This window comes from Rutilus rutilus, assembly GCF_951802725.1.
Source record: "Rutilus rutilus genome assembly, chromosome: 1".
Taxonomy (NCBI): Eukaryota; Metazoa; Chordata; class Actinopteri; order Cypriniformes; family Leuciscidae; genus Rutilus; species Rutilus rutilus.
This window is the reverse complement of record NC_140209.1, coordinates 47,249,603-47,266,853: the sequence shown is the minus strand read 5'-3', so window position 1 is coordinate 47,266,853 and position 17,251 is coordinate 47,249,603. Positions and strand designations below refer to the sequence as shown.

The 17,251-nt window shown below is 36.3% G+C and overlaps 1 protein-coding gene across 1 annotated transcript; it reads left to right on the top strand.

Annotated features, from left to right (window-relative positions):
• Window positions 1–2,092: 2,092 nt before the first annotated feature.
• On the top strand, window positions 2,093–3,800 carry LOC311286485 (uncharacterized protein). The gene is made up of 2 exons (XM_084402699.1): window positions 2,093–2,150; window positions 2,679–3,800. The coding sequence occupies exon 2, from the start codon at window positions 2,728–2,730 to the stop codon at window positions 3,610–3,612; it is 885 nt and encodes a 294-aa protein (XP_084258825.1). The 5' UTR covers window positions 2,093–2,150; window positions 2,679–2,727; the 3' UTR covers window positions 3,613–3,800.
• The last annotated feature ends 13,451 nt before the right edge of the window (window positions 3,801–17,251 follow it).

Sequence of the window (17,251 nt, the reverse complement as noted above, 5' to 3'; positions counted from 1 at the left end):
TGTGGATTTTATAGGGATGTTTAGGCCTCGGTTAACTGACATTGATGAGTTGGCATTAACTCACACTATGAAATGACTATTTAAAAACTGTGACAAATGGCTTGTTTTTCATTCTTTTTCTATGTGTCGTCTGACAATACAGATTCAAAACAAAAGTTGTAAAACAAAAGGTAGCCTATTTCCCACTGAAAACAAAAACTGAATATGAAACGAGATAAATTATTTCTGCAGTTTTGTTTAATTTGTTCATCTGTTTTTTTAGCATGCAAATGTACAGTTATTACTATCTGTTCAAACTTGATATACTGAGACTTGGTCACCATTTCTTTAGGACACACAATTGAAAATATATTTGAATATATATTTGAAAATATATTTTGATATACTTGGCTCCTTTAGTTAAAGAATGTCTCTTTCAAAATTCACATGTTCTACATACAGTAGATTCGATTTTTTTGTGAGATTAATAACCCTGAGATTATTTACTCTTAATGGAATTCAGGGAAATTCCATGTTCCTCTGACTTTTTAAATGGTTTTATATGTCTGTGCTTTACTGATCAGATGCAAGTGATTCACACAAGTGTTTTATAAATTTGTTATAGGAGCCAGTATTATGCATTTTGCATTCATATGTATACTGTATATGATTGAACTGCTATTAATTTGTATTAAATTGTCTTTTAGGAAGTGAAATTATTTGAGTCGATAAACTGAAACTCCTGATCATGTTTTTATTTTTTTATATTTTTTTATATCTAAAACCTGCTGTGCTTAATACAAATTTCTGTGGTGTGTGGTAGATCAGATGACAATTTACTGTACTGTTCAGGACTTTCCATAAAAATTATAATGCTGTGTCATCTGTCTACTTTTTTTTTATACGTTATACAAGATTCAACTCGTTCTTTAAGTCAGTTTAATGTAATTTAAGTTGAAATTACTTAATCATCCAAGTTGATTGTACTTAAAAATTTAAGGCAGCAACTTTTTTTTACAGTTTTGCAGACATAAAAACTGAAAAAATTAAGAATGTAAATGAGACTTTAATTTTATGATGATTTTAATTCCTTTTTTATGTAAAGCACTTTGAATTACCATTGTGCATTAAATGTGCTATATAAATAAACTTGCCTTGCCTATGTATGTTATTTCATACTGTAAAATATTTATACTGTAAAGTTTTGCTCTATTTTTCTGGACTTTAGCCTACTCTTCCCCACTTTCTCTTTATTATCCTAAAAGTGAGAAAAGTGATAAAGTGATTTTTAACAGAATTCAAAAGGTGCTTTACCGCTATGTATAATCTATTACTCTTGAATGTGTTAATGTGTTAATTAGGCCTAGTAAAACATTAGTTATAATCATTTCCTTGAATTCAAAAATACACCTTAATTTTATGCAGAATTCTTGTTAACGGGCAGAACAGACAAATAAAGAGTACAATAAATAGGAAAAATGTACTAAATGCACATCAAAACCAGGTATAGAGAAGATTTTTTACTTTCATACCACTTTTGGCCTTGGAAAACGTACATGGCTTGGTTTCAGTCAAATGGATTTGCATTGACAATGAGTGAAGTCAGCGTATTTCTTGTGTACTTATAGGGATAGGTAAGAAGACAAATGCACAAAAAAAAAAGAAAGGACGACACATTTTAAGGGTAAATGAAACAAAAATCATCAAATGTGAGATAAAACCACAGCTTTACTGAAAAATGACACACAATACTGTGGTCACAGTGAGTTTTTGGTGATTTTCCCCCCAGCTCATTCTTTTATTGGAAAAAGTTAGTATCACATGCAAATTTATGACCAAGGTTGAATCACTGTTGAATTTTGTTTTGATTTTGCACATTGAATTACCATTGATATTGTGTCCTTGTTTCTTACTTTTCAACATGAGTTGTGGAAATGTATTTTGTTAACCTTTTCACAACTATTTAGCATTTGATTATTGAACCATTAAAACAGCAACTGAAATTACTTCAACCACATTTCAATGTTGATGGTCAGTCATGTGCCGGCTAGGTTGACAAATAATTTGGTTAATGACGATATAACAAGGGAGTGGAGGAGAAGCTGGTTATAGGATAAATAAGAGATCCTTCATCTGTCTTCTACAACACACAAGATCCAGGTCCTTTACTGGTAAGGTGGTAATGTATTGATCTGAATTGAATCAAATTTGACTTGAGCTGAATAATGGCACTATTGCCTTCTGTTGAGATGCTTTTATAACTGAATTGTTTAAAAAAAAAACATTTATTTGACATTGACATTGTTATGGAACTGAAATGAACTAAACTGAACTGAATAATGACACTGTTGTCTTCTGTATAGCAAATTGAAGTAATTTCATAATTTATCATTTTTTCAAAATTAACACTGTTTGCTGTTTATTAATCTGAAGCTGAGGTGCTATATACTGTAAATAAGTGTGACTTGACTTGATCTGAACATATTTATTACAACAAAAATTTAACATGTAATATTTTCCTACCTTGAGTTACTTTGAAGAAAATATATTAATATATGTAAATTGTAAATATTGTCATTGCATTAAAACTTCTGAAGTTCTTTTATAAGAAATATTATGCATGTATACAGAATTTATATAGTTTTCTTATTGCTGCATAAAGCAATAAATAATTAAAGTTCCCTTTCTTTTTTTTGCAGAAAGTTAACCTACTTCCTATAAGTGCCGAAAAATTCTGAAGAAACTAAAATGGCAAATGAACATCTAATAACAAAGCTCGGTGTTTCAACCTCTAAGGACGATGAGGAAATACTTGGAGCTCAAGATTATCAGCTCATCAACGTTGACCTCAGTGGAGGTACTGCTAAAAACCGGGTCTTTCTTTGGTACAAGAAAGAGTGTGGCATGAGACCTGTGACCAGGATTCAGTTTTCATTCTTAAATGCAATGAGCCAAGGTCTTGATAGCGCTGGGTATGAGAAGATCGACAAGAATCTGAATACATCTGGTGGCCAGCACATCAATCTGTGGTACTTCTACGGCAACACTGAATTTGACATTCCTATTGTGAACCTCGAGGTGAGCAAAGATGCCAACGAAGAGACTGCTCTTCTGCAAGACGGCTGGGAGAGACTGGGCTGTGAACTGAACCGTGGTGCGACGAATAACCTCATGTACCTGTGGGTGAAGAGAGAGAAGCCGAGCTACATCAGTGAGATTGCAGCGACTTCTGACTTCACTTCTGACAAGCAAAAGTTTGATCTGGGCTTTACTCGTGTGGATGAAGACACCAATCGTGGTGCTGGTGGAGACTATGTCTACCTGTGGTATCGGCGCACAACCGATAAGAGCAAAGCTCTCACTGCTCTTAATGTATCCACTGACTTCCAGGAGAATGTAAGGATTCATAATGAAGGCTTCAAAAAGGTCAGTGTAAATCTCAATGCCGGAACCACTGGAAACGATGTCTACGTATGGCACCTGAACGAAGGATGTGAATCGCAGATCAAAGTCATGGTTCTGCTGATCAACTCTGAAGCCTGTCAGGTGTATCAGAAAGCTGGTGTCAGCTTTATTAACAAAAATCTCAACGAGGGCAACAAAGGCCAGAAAATGTACATAGCATACCAATAGCGCTCAAGCTTAAATAATCAAATTTGTGCCACTGTATGGCAACTATAAGCACAATCATTGAAAATCATAATATGTTATTTAAAAGCATATTGTCACTGAGGGTTTTGTAATACACCCAACCACACACAATTCAAGTGGCTTTTGTGATTTTGTTATAATTCATTATGAAATAAAGCATTTTTAACCACAACAAATGTTTGGTGAGGTTTTGCATTTGTGCGCCTGTCTTTGGAACAAACAATGTCAATATGCACTGTTCACTCATAATATACCCATATTTCAGGGTCATAATGCTCAAGGACAAAACAAAAAAGGTGAATCTTCTCTTTATTTGGTGCTGTTGTTTACTATAAGACCAAGTGCTTAGATACTAATACTATTCCACATTCATAATTGATGGTTACAGGTGAAGTGCAAATGTAAAAGGTAAAAAAGTAAGCCCATTAGGAACTTGACCCCACCTTGCACTATATTGACTGTAAGTGTACTGTGAGCAACTTTGGATATAAGAATATCTACAAAATTACAAATATCCTCCTATAACTCTTATAATTTCTCAGGTCACTGCCCATTATGTCCACTAAGTGGAGTAATCACTTTACTTTTGAGTTCATGTCTCTATGATGAGAACAAAACATGTCAATCCAAAAAGAGTCACAAAGTTACAAAGAGCTGCACAGGTATATAAAAAAGTATGCCATGCCATTATAAAGCATTTTTTTTCTTTTAGCCATTATTCATCTTTGTCACACACACACACACACACACACACACACACACACACACACACACACACACACACACACACACACACACACATACTTTGTGTTTTCATCTGGGATATTCCATAAACATTATTTTTTTATGCTGTACAAAATGTTGATTCTACCCCCTACCCCTAAACCTACCCATCACATAAAACTCTCTGAATTTTTACATTTTCAAAAAAACATCACTTAGTATTAATGTGCTTTAAAGGGGTCATGAACTGCATTTTTTGAAAAAGGTTTTATAATGTTCTTTGAGGTCCACTTATAATGTTAGCAAGATGTTTACAAAAAAAAAAAAAAAAAAAAATCCTAATTTAGAAGTAATAGGCTATTTTCTATCCTATTTTTGACCTCTTCCTATGGGCTGAAATATGTGCCACCAGAAACTGAATTTGAATCATTTATATTTGAATTTGAATTGCTAAACTTGAATAATTGCATTGAAAAACTGAATTTGAATCACATAATTTGAAATTGTATTGTTTAATTTGAATAATTGCATTGAAAAACTGAATATGAATTGTATAATTTGAAATAAAATTTATTTATTTGGAACTGAAGTCCAATACAATTTGATCCTCACTGAAAATTCAACTCTCTATATATCCTCACATTCAGTTCTCACAATTCAGATTCAGATCACCAAATTCAATTTCAAGTTACTGTGACAGACATCCGGGTAGTTGGAGGATGAAGGAAGAGCAATCGAGCGCAGATCGATATCGATAGATAGAGTTCAGTGTCGCAGGGTCATCACTCAGCACTAAATATGCCAGACTGTTGTGCTGCTTATGGATGTTAGAACGAAATAAATTAAATATATTAAAAAAAATAATAATAATAAAAGCAAGGGATAACATTTCACAGGTGAGAATGAAACCTGTGGCCTCTATCTCTCTGTGGCCGGCGGCAGCGAACACAGCTTCACCTCGCTGCTGCACCGGTCCCCGCTGAGATGGGACCGGCCAAAGACATAGTGGTGATCGGGAGTACGTATATTTCGGCGGGAAGTTCCACTGCCTTTGCCGGTGGCCGGCGGACGGAGAGAAACTGCAAAACCGACAAAATGCTGCTGGAGGAAATAGTTGAGTTTTCTTTTGCTGAAGAAAATAGTCCGTTCTGCGTCCATAGCAACGCTCTGTTTTTCATGGCAACGGTGTGATATACTTATTACATGGCTTGGTTGAATTCCAATGTAGAATGCGGCCGTTATTTCTTGATAACAGACGCTGCGAAGTATATCACACCGTTGCCATGAAAAACAGAGCGTTGCTATGGACGCGGAACCGGACTATTTTCTTTAGCGGAAGCAATACAATATTTTTAAATCAATAAACTCCTTTTTAAATCAATAATTTGTGTCAAATTATTTATTTATTTTGTAGGTAGCCATGTAATAAGCGGGCGAGGCGGTTATAGCGAATAACAACCCATTCAGGCTGATTCAAGACTATCTCGCTATATACATTATCCCTTATATATCTGCCTGAATCAGCCTGAAGCCTATAACTAATATATATATATATATATATATATATATATATATATATTCAGGCAGATTTATATATATATATATATATATATATATATATATATATATATATATATATATATATATATATATTAGTTATAGGCTTCAGGCTGATTCAGGTATATATATTCAGGCAGATTTATATATATGTGTATATATATATATATATATATTACACACACACAGTAAGGGATAACTCTATCTATCGATCTGCACTCGATTGCTCTTCCTTCATCCTCCAACTACCCGGATGTCTGTCACAGTAACCTGAAATTGAATTTGGTGATCTGAATCTGAATTGTGAGAACTGAATGCGAGGATATATAGAGAGTTGAATTTTCAGTGAGGATCAAATTGTATTGGACTTCAGTTCCAAACAAATAAATTCAATTTCAAATTATACAATTCAAATTCAGTTTTTCAATTCAATTATTCAAATTAAACAATACAATTTCAAATTATGTGATTCAAATTCAGTTTTTCAATGCAATTATTCAAGTTTAGCAATTCAAATTCAAATATAATTGATTCAAATTCAGTTTCTGGTGGCACATATTTCAGCCCATATCTTCCTTTGAAACACTCACTTTTGATAGGTGTGCTGCAACGCTCACTGCTATGATTGGGTATTTCAACATTCCCGCCATTACACATGTGGAATTGTTTTGAAAACTTCCGACGCTAAAAAATGGCTAATCAGTGAGTTTGAACCCAAATCAGAAGAAAACGAACCTATACACCAAGGATTAATTATCTGTATTTATAGTTGTTTGTTATTGTGTATTTGTAAGGTATACCTATAGTATTGTAATTTATTACATTATATTTAGTGTTGAAACAAAGACGCTACAGAAAGGTGTTTATGTTGTTACATAATTGAAACATTTGCCAACTGATAATATTATTGCACATTACATAAGCTTTTGCAGCAAATAACTTGTAGTTAATGCAGTTATAGTTGACAGGATAACTTACAGTGTTATGAATGAATGACCATTGTCGTTCTTATATATTCATCTATCATCATAATTTTCAGTAAATTAAAAGTAAAGTAAGCACATATCAAATGATCTGTATCAGACAAAGCAATAGTGACATTTATTGCGATTATATAGTTTATACTCTTTATTATATACAGAAATGGATCATGGTGAACATATTTAGACAGTTGAAGCCTGTTTTGTTTTCAGACCGTTTAATACAACTTTCAAAAACGTCTCTCTTTTTTTGCTCTATGCACGAACGCTGCTGACGTATTTCCGGTAGAATCTCAGCCAGCGTCTTTACTTCCGCATAGCATGTTCTATAGCGAAGTGTACTAGCGGCAAAACTTTCATAAAATTCATTTTCTCAGAAACGGACACAACGATTTTAGAAACCGATTCGCTAGTCTAGAAATCTAGACGCACCCTAGCGGCAGCAAAATTTATTTTAGCCAGTGTAGTCTAGTAACTCTCCATTGACTTTCGAGCTGGAAAAAACAAACTCAAGTCAGGCCAATCAAATCATGTATAGAGGCGGGCTTAACATAATGGGTGCTTCTCAATATCCCTCCTCGTCTCCTCTCTCCTCCATCCTATGACCCGGAAACCGATCGAGCTCAGCCATCTTGAAGGACATCTCAATTCTCTGATTGCACCGCGAGGAGTCGAGGATCGAGGAGTTAGGAGGCTTCCTGAGGAGTCATGAGCGAGGATACACAGGTGTATCCTATGCGGAAGAGTTTTTATCGACTTAAACGTGACGCACGTCTAAATTCTCCTCCCCCTTCACATCGGTCACAATCATTTTAATGTATACTTTACCTTTGCAGTTTAAATAAACCACACATCTCGCATATTTCAACAGGGTATCTTGCTTTATTATTATTTATTATGAATTTCTTAAATAAACAAACTTCAACAACATAAGGGCAGATCCTTTGAGCGCTGCTGATGACGCGATGAAGTGACGCTCGAGTGATCAAGTATTCCAATGTATAAAAAAAAGTTACATTCGATTCCTCCGTCCTCGCATCTTTTCCTTGCAGCCTTCCCTCGCATCCTACAGGGGGCGGAGCTGAGACGCGAGGAAAGGAAACGAGGATGCACAAATAAGAAATGAGAAGCACCCTACGACTACAGAGTTGTGACGGTTCCATGTGAATTCCCTGCTACTTGAAAACAAAGAATGGCTGCTGCTGCGGGCGAACAGTGGTCTTTCGAATCGGCTTTGGCCGCGACTCTGGAGGACTTGGATTTAAGCTTTTCTTTGAGAAAGAACAAAGACCGGTGTGGTGAATAATACGGTTACTCGGTGTGAATCGTCCGGGCGTAGGACCCCATTAGTATGCCAGTAGTATGCCTGATCTAAATCTGTTCTCGCGATAACTTGTAGCTAACGTGAGCTGTTTTAGTGTTATTATGTGGTAGCTTCATGTAGAATGCTAAATCCCGCTGCTATATGCAAGGTAAGATTAAATTAAATGTTATATTGTATATGTCAATTGTGTATATTCTATAGCTAATATTTAAAACCTCAAGTTGCGTCAATAGCAGGAGAAAGACCGCGAAATTTAAAAATACTACTGTTAATGTGTCACGAAATGTAGTTTTAAGAGTTTTTCAGTCGATAATGTAGTTGTTTCAATCTCAAATATGTTGTTTGTTTATACAGATAGTGCCTATTTAAAAATTTGATCTGACGTTTTCGGAGATGTGAGATCCAAGGGATCACCGGGTGCTCAGCGCTCATGTATCCCGCCTGGAACAGCCTTACCTCGGCTAGGTCTTCTGACGTCTGCTTAATGAATTACTAACGTAATGATAGCAGTAGCACCAAAACGTAGCCTACTTTGCAAGATTAAGCGCTGTTTTATATGGATTAACCCTTTCATGCATAGTGGTCACTACAGTGGACAGCTATTAAAAAAGCATTTTCTTAAATGTACATGGGTTTTGATGGCATAGTTGCACATCAGCCTCTTCATTGGACCCTGGTGCATCATCCTATACATTGCAACCAAGTGGCAAGCCGTTGTGTTTCGATTTTTTTCCCCTCCAAACCAAGATGGTCAATGGTCAGTCAGAAATGCCAAGTTGCTCCGGAATATCCAACCATTCCTTCTTTCCTATTAGACTCTTGTAGATAAAAAAATATTGCAGCATCAAGCAATATCTAATGAGTCATATCACAGTTACATTTTCCAAGTTTTGATTTTAGATTGGGAGAAAAATCTGATTAATCATCTGTCCACTGTAGTGGACCTCATGCATCAATGGCTATATTTCAGCTACAGTTCATACTTATACTGTGAATATTGTTTTTGAAAATACTTAATCTGCAGTAACATTTATGTAAATAAATGTATTTGTATTATTAGAATGTAACGTGCTTACATAATGTATGTGACTTGTATTGCATTCATTTTATTTTTCAAATAACAATGGGAACAGAGAAAATTACTCACTGCTCCTAACTAAAGAACTTTTGTAGCTTTAATAAGGATTCATTTATATCTAATTTATAAATTATGCAATGCAGAGTGTTTTACGCTTTATTCAATTTATTTTTATTTCCCATATTTATCAATACATCAGTAGCTGTATTAGTATCAGTGATACTGGCCTTCATAAAAAAATATGTCATTAAACAAGTATTTAAAATATAATGTCTTTATTTAGTTATTTTATGTTTTTCTACATTAATCTGGAGATTAAATGTGAAATGATTAAATGATAAAATATAGTAAAACCGTATAGAGACTTGGGTAACACTTCATAATAACGTTCAGTTGTAGGCCATTAATAAGTGGTTAGTTAATGATGAACTAATCATTTACATAACATGCATAAACATGCAAAATAACATTTTATGTATGTTTTGTAAATTCCGGTACAAGTGATTAGTAAATGATTAACTAATTATTTATGAAACATGACTATGCATTCATAAATGATTAATAAGTGATATACTAACATTTTATGTATGTTTTGTACATTTTTTCGTTACAAGTCATTTACAATTGATTAGTTAATGATTAACTAATCATATACAAAATATGACTATGCGTCTCATAAATGTTCATTATGTTAATTTTTTTTGTATGTTTTGCTCACATCAGGTGCAGTGGTTAAAGATTCATGTGTTTCAGAGAAGACAGCTGTCTATACCCTCACCAGTCAGCACTTACACTGCAGTGCACACTACACTACACACGACACTACACACTACAGTGTTCAACACCTGTTATAGATGTGTAAACGCATGAATAAATAATTTACAACACTTTTTGCATCCCCTAATCTAAAGTGTAAACTATTTATTACTTGTAAATGTGTTACACTTACCTGTTACAAATGATCTGTATTCAAGGCATTTACAACACTTTCTGCACCCTCTAATTGCTACATATATATACAAAAAAATAACATTATTTATAAAACATGTATGAAACGCATATTCATGTTTTATAAAAGATTAGTTAAAATCATGTACTAATCACTTGTAAATGACGTGTAACGGAATTTACAAAACATAGGCTACATAAAATGTTAGTATATCATTTGCTAATCATTTATGAATGTTCTGTAAATGATTAGTTCATCATTAACTAACCACTTATAAATGACTTACAACTGAACGTTATTATACAGTGTTACTGAAACTTGAGTGTTTTAGAAAAGTAAAGACATAGCATGTCTGTTTAAAGCTGCTTTGTATTGTTGTGTATTTTAAAAAGCTCTATAAATGTCCTAAAACGATGTGCATTTTGCTTGTAGTTTTGTGTTAATAAAAATGTAATATATTACATCTAATAATTCAGTTGAATTCATTATGTATTGTATTGTGTAATTTAATTAAATTTTTATATAAGTTTTGGTTCTCTAATTTTATTACATTAAATGTTATTGTGTTGTATGATGTTCTGTATTAAGAATTAATTATGACATAAATCATATGCATTAGTACACAAATTACATGCTTGTAATAAAAAAAAGCATATTATGCCTATTGCTTAATAACAAATAACTGCGTCACAAAACATACAGTGAGGAAAATAAGTATTTGAACACCCTGCTATTTTGCAAGTTCTCCCACTTAGAAATCATGGAGGGGTCTGAAATTGTCATCGTAGGTGCATGTCCACTGTGAGAGACATAATCTAAAAAAAAAATCCAGAAATCACAATGTATGATTTTTTAACTATTTATTTGTATGATACAGCTGCAAATAAGTATTTGAACACCTGAGAAAATCAATGTTAATATTTGGTACAGTAGCCTTTGTTTGCAATTACAGAGGTCAAACGTTTCCTGTAGTTTTTCACCAGGTTTGCACACACTGCAGGAGGGATTTTGGCCCACTCCTCCACACAGATCTTCTCTAGATCAGTCAGGTTTCTGGGCTGTCGCTAAGAAACACGGAGTTTGAGCTCCCTCCAAAGATTCTCTATTGGGTTTAGGTCTGGAGACTGGCTAGGCCACGCCAGAACCTTGATATGCTTCTTACAGAGCCACTCCTTGGTTATCCTGGCTGTGTGCTTCGGGTCATTGTCATGTTGGAAGACCCAGCCTCGACCCATCTTCAATGCTCTAACTGAGGGAAGGAGGTTGTTCCCCAAAATCTCGCAATACATGGCCCCGGTCATCCTCTCCTTAATACAGTGCAGTCGCCCTGTCCCATGTGCAGAAAAACACCCCCAAAGCATGATGCTACCACCCCCATGCTTCACAGTAGGGATGGTGTTCTTGGGATGGTACTCATCATTCTTCTTCCTCCAAACACGTTTAGTGGAATTATGACCAAAAAGTTCTATTTTGGTCTCATCTGACCACATGACTTTCTCCCATGACTCCTCTGGATCATCCAAATGGTCATTGGCAAACTTAAGACGGGCCTTGACATGTGCTGGTTTAAGCAGGGGAACCTTCCGTGCCATGCATGATTTCAAACCATGACGTCTTAGTGTATTACCAACAGTAACCTTGGAAACGGTGGTCCCAGCTCTTTTCAGGTCATTGACCAGCTCCTCCCGTGTAGTTCTGGGCTGATTTCTCCCCTTTCTTAGGATCATTGAGACCCCACGAGGTGAGATCTTGCATGGAGCCCCAGTCCGAGGGAGATTGACAGTCATGTTTAGCTTCTTCCATTTTCTAATGATTGCTCCAACAGTGGACCTTTTTTCACCAAGCTGCTTGGCAATTTCCCCGTAGCCCTTTCCAGCCTTGTGGAGGTGTACAATTTTGTCTCTAGTGTCTTTGGACAGCTCTTTGGTCTTGGCCTTGTTAGTAGTTGGATTCTTACTGATTGTATGGGGTGGACAGGTGTCTTTATGCAGCTAACGACCTCAAACAGGTGCATCTAATTTAGGATAATAAATGGAGTGGAGGTGGACATTTTAAAGGCAGACTAACAGGTCTTTGAGGGTCAGAATTCTAGCTGATAGACAGGTGTTCAAATACTTATTTGCAGCTGTATCATACAAATAAATAGTTAAAAAATCATATATTGTGATTTCTGGATTTTTTTTTTTAGATTATGTCTCTCACAGTGGACATGCACCTACGATGACAATTTCAGACCCCTCCATGATTTCCAAGTGGGAGAACTTGCAAAATAGCAGGGTGTTCAAATACTTATTTTCCTCACTGTACTTATAAATGTTATTTCTTCAAAATAAAAGATTATTATATGAATTAAGGGGTTTGATTAATTACATTAAGATTGTGATTCCATAATTGTATTACAGTGTTCTTTAGTCAAGGCTAGACAACCAATTAATATTTATACCCACAAAACATAGCTAGCATTTTGTGATTTATTTAAATGTCTAAACTGTTAATAAGAAAAACAGTAATATACACAAATAAACATCTTATGGCTCTTTTAATAAATAAAAGTGTACCTGTAACATTGCGCTGATTATTGCGATAAAAAATAATGACATAATTATAATTGCATTACGAATGGCTGTGAATACGGTAAGGCAGTATCAGTGCAGTATAAGCTCACAGCACGATCATCGGATAACGTTAGCTGTATGCTATGCTACTATATAGATAACTAAAAAACACACTAACAACGAGAAATGTTTAATTTCACAATCTAAAGCTTCGGTTAAATACTAGTATATGAAACGTATAATTTAAAATACATTAATGACTCGTTATAACGTAGTACAAACGTCTTCTATAATAAAATGATTTTGTATGATTTGTAACCAGGCACTAGAGCGATTACCCATAAACGGGCTTTGCGCCAATCAGATTGCTCGGGTCCTACGCCCGGACTATTCACACCGGAGTAACCGTAATATTCACCACACCGGCACTTAAGTCATTCTTAAAAAAGATGTGTTCGTAGTTTTGCCGACCAGATACGGCAAAAGTTTAATCTACTAGCTCCGCTGGTGGGAAAACGCTCTGGTTGGTTCTAGCGCTGTCCTATAGGCCATTATCACGCTGATACGTAGTACTTCCGCATTCGGTGATCTTTGTGCACTGCCACTTCCGGTGAATCACTCATCACTCTGGCGAACCCACAATGGACGACCCTAAGTTTACGTATACTGCATCCCTGGTAAATTTACCCAAAATAACTTTTTCTGACGTACATCGACTAACTGAACAACACTCCATCACAGCCCGCTCCAAAGTGGACAAGGGATACAGTTTCTTTTTCGAGAACTTCATCTACGACTACGAAGGTGAGTGGCTACTAGCTAGCTAACATAACATTACATTAGCTAGGTAGGTTAGCTTATGCTAACGTCAGTTTGGCGTCAGCTCAGATGTTCGTATGGTTATAAGGTGTTTAACCCTCGTTACCGACCCCGGTTGGTAAAGTTAGCCATGTCAGCTAACGCTAGCCTGCTAACGTTAGTGTAGTAGTCTGATTCACTAAAGTGCCGGCTACAAACAAACGTGCTAACTTACCTTGTTTTATTTTAAAGTTTGGCCCTTCATCCCGACGAACCGCTTTAATCCACTTCTTCCTTAGACTCAATTCAGTCGGGAATCCATGAAAACTTAAGTAGGGTTGGGGTTGTTTGTTTGATTTACAAAGTGGAACAGAGCAGTGACATCTAGCCTTCGTTTCAGCCATTGTTGAACTGCGCCGGAAGTGGACATGCACAGAGTTGACAAATCCCGCCCATGAAACCCGGAAGCGTGATAATCCCCTATTGCGTGCAGAGGGAATTTGAAAGACAACCGTTTATCCCGCCCCTCGGATTGAGCCGTACCAATGGTGAGTTGCCAGACCTAACATCTTGATGTAGGTCTGGCTTGCCAGGCTAGGATTATATATGAGAGAATACTCACCCTCAAAGTTGTCGATGTAGCTCGAAAGCCCTTCTCTTTCTTACTCTTAGGCGTGACAGCTAGCTGCTTCACAGTATTGTTAACATCATTCAGGTTAACCGCTGGAAGTTCTTGTAAACAGCCAGTGTAATTTGCCATTATCTCCACCGAATGCAAAAACAGCTTCCGACGCAGCACCGGATGTAACTGGGCGGGTTGAGACAAAACGCGGAAGCGATCGTGCATAGAGCAAGGGGGTAAGCCAGCACCCGGAAAGCGTACTTTCCATGGGGGTAGCCATTACCATTAAGCCAAGGCTAGCAAGCCTTCACCTGCTGTTAGCAATCCATTGACTCCCATTCATTTTGGCGTCACTTTGACAGCGAATAACTTCACATCTGAGGTGTTTAAAGACTCCATTTGTCCATTATTTATTTCTAAAGAAACACGACAAAGTATAAAAGGCTCCATTACCTTGTATCTTCCGTTATGGCCCCATAGAAGCCGTTTTTGTAAAAATAGGCTAACAATTGCGTCATAACCACGCGACTCTCTGTCGCACAGTAGAGAAATTACCGTATGGACAGGAGGAGAAGCTCGCGGGCAATCGGGGGGACATGGAGGAAAAATGACAAGGAGCAGGAACAACTTGTGGTAAGTATTCTGATTAATTATTTTGTCATTTTTCCTCCACGTCCATTTTTTTTTTGAAAATGTAAAAATGCAGAGAGTTTTATGTGATTGGTAGGTTTAGGGGTAGGGGGTAGAATCAACATTTTGTACAGTATAAAAAAATAATGTTTATGGAATATCCCAGATGAAAACACAAAGTATGTGTGTGTGTGTGTGTGTGTGTGTGTGTGCGTGACAAAGATGAATAGTGGCTAAAAGAAAAAAAATGCTTTATAATGGCATGGCATACTTTTTTATATACCTGTGCAGCTCTTTGTAACTTTGTGACTCTTTTTGGATTGCCATGTTTTGTTCTCATCATAGAGACATGAACTCAAAAGTAAAGTGATTACTCCACTTAGTGGACATAATGGGCAGTGACCTGAGAAATTATAAGAGTTATAGGAGGATATTTGTAATTTTGTAGATATTCTTATATCCAAAGTTGCTCACAGTACACTTACAGTCAATATAGTGCAAGGTGGGGTCAAGTTCCTAATGGGCTTACTTTTTTACCTTTTACATTTGCACTTCACCTGTAACCATCAATTATGAATGTGGAATAGTATTAGTATCTAAGCACTTGGTCTTATAGTAAACAACAGCACCAAATAAAGAGAAGATTCACCTTTTTTGTTTTGTCCTTGAGCATTATGACCCTGAAATATGGGTATATTACGAGTGAACAGTGCATATTGACATTGTTGTTCCAAAGACAGGCGCACAAATGCAAAACCTCACCAAACATTTGTTGTGGTTAAAAATGCTTTATTTCATAATGAATTATAACAAAATCACAAAAGCCACTTGAATTGTGTGTGGTTGGGTGTATTACAAAACCCTCAGTGACAATATGCTTTTAAATAACATATTACGATTTTCAATGATTGTGCTTATAGTTGCCATACAGTGGCACAAATTTGATTATTTAAGCTTGAGCGCTATTGGTATGCTATGTACATTTTCTGGCCTTTGTTGCCCTCGTTGAGATTTTTGTTAATAAAGTTGACACCAGCTTTCTGATACACCTGACAGGCTTCAGAGTTGATCAGCAGAACCATGACTTTGATCTGCGATTCACATCCTTCGTTCAGGTGCCATACGTAGACATCGTTTCCAGTGGTTCTGGAATTGAGATTTACACTGAGCTTTTTGAAGCCTTCATTATGAATCCTTACATTCTCCTGGAAGTCAGTGGATACATTAAGAGCAGTGAGAGCTTTGCTCTTATCGGTTGTGCGCCGATACCACAGGTAGACATAGTCTCCACCAGCACCACGATTGGTGTCTTCATCCACACGAGTGAAGCCCAGATCAAACTTTTGCTTGTCAGAAGTGAAGTCAGAAGTCGCTGCAATCTCACTGATGTAGCTCGGCTTCTCTCTCTTCACCCACAGGTACATGAGGTTATTCGCCGCACCACGGTTCAGTTCACAGCCCAGTCTCTCCCAGCCGTCTTGCAGAAGAGCAGTCTCTTCGTTGGCATCTTTGCTCACCTCGAGGTTCACAATAGGAATGTCAAATTCAGTGTTGCCGTAGAAGTACCACAGATTGACGGGCTGGCCACCAGATGTATTCAGATTCTTGTCGATCTTCTCATACCCAGCGCTATCAAGACCTTTGCTCATTTCATCTAAGAATGAAAACTGAATCCTGGTCACAGGTCTCATGCCACACTCTTTCTTGTACCAAAGAAAGACCCGGTTTTTAGCAGTACCTCCACTGAGGTCAACATTGATGAGCTGATAATCTTGAGCTCCAAGTATTTCCTCATCGTCCTTAGAGGTGGAAACACCGAGCTTTGTTATTAGATGTTCATTTGCCATTTTAGTTTCTATGGGATTAATATCCTGCCATGATTCAAAACTGAAAATAAAGTTCTGAAAGGTTGAAACTAAGTGTTCGAAAACTCAAAATCTTACAAAAAAAGTTTTGCAAGATCGAAAAATAAGATTTGCAAGTTTGCAAAATGTAAAAAAATAAAAATATCTCTGCAAACATTATGTTGTTTTTGAGATTTCCTTCTTCAGAACTGCAAAAAAAAATTTTTACGTCTTTGCGCAAACAATTTTTCAGAGTTTCATATTTGTCAGTGTTCTCCCACTGTATTAGTGTGTTTTCCAGGTTTGAAACCTTGTAAATGGTGATCTGAAAACTGGTGTGCGAATGTGTGAAAAAAAGTTTTGAAACTCTGAAAACAGAGATTTGCAGGCTTCAGAGTGGTAAAAAAAAAAAAAAATCTCTGCAAACATAATTTTGTTTTTGAGTTTTCCTTCTTCAGAAGTGCAACCCTCTTTTTTACGGTGTTGTGCAATCATTTTTTCAGAGTTTCGAATTCGTCAGTGTTCTCCCAGTGTATAGTTTGTTTTCCAGATTTGAAACCT

What these genes read in the sequence shown, in the direction of transcription:
- LOC311286485 (XM_084402699.1), top strand. Translation starts at nt 2,728, where the DNA reads ATGGCAAATGAACATCTAATAACAAAGCTCGGTGTTTCAACCTCTAAG.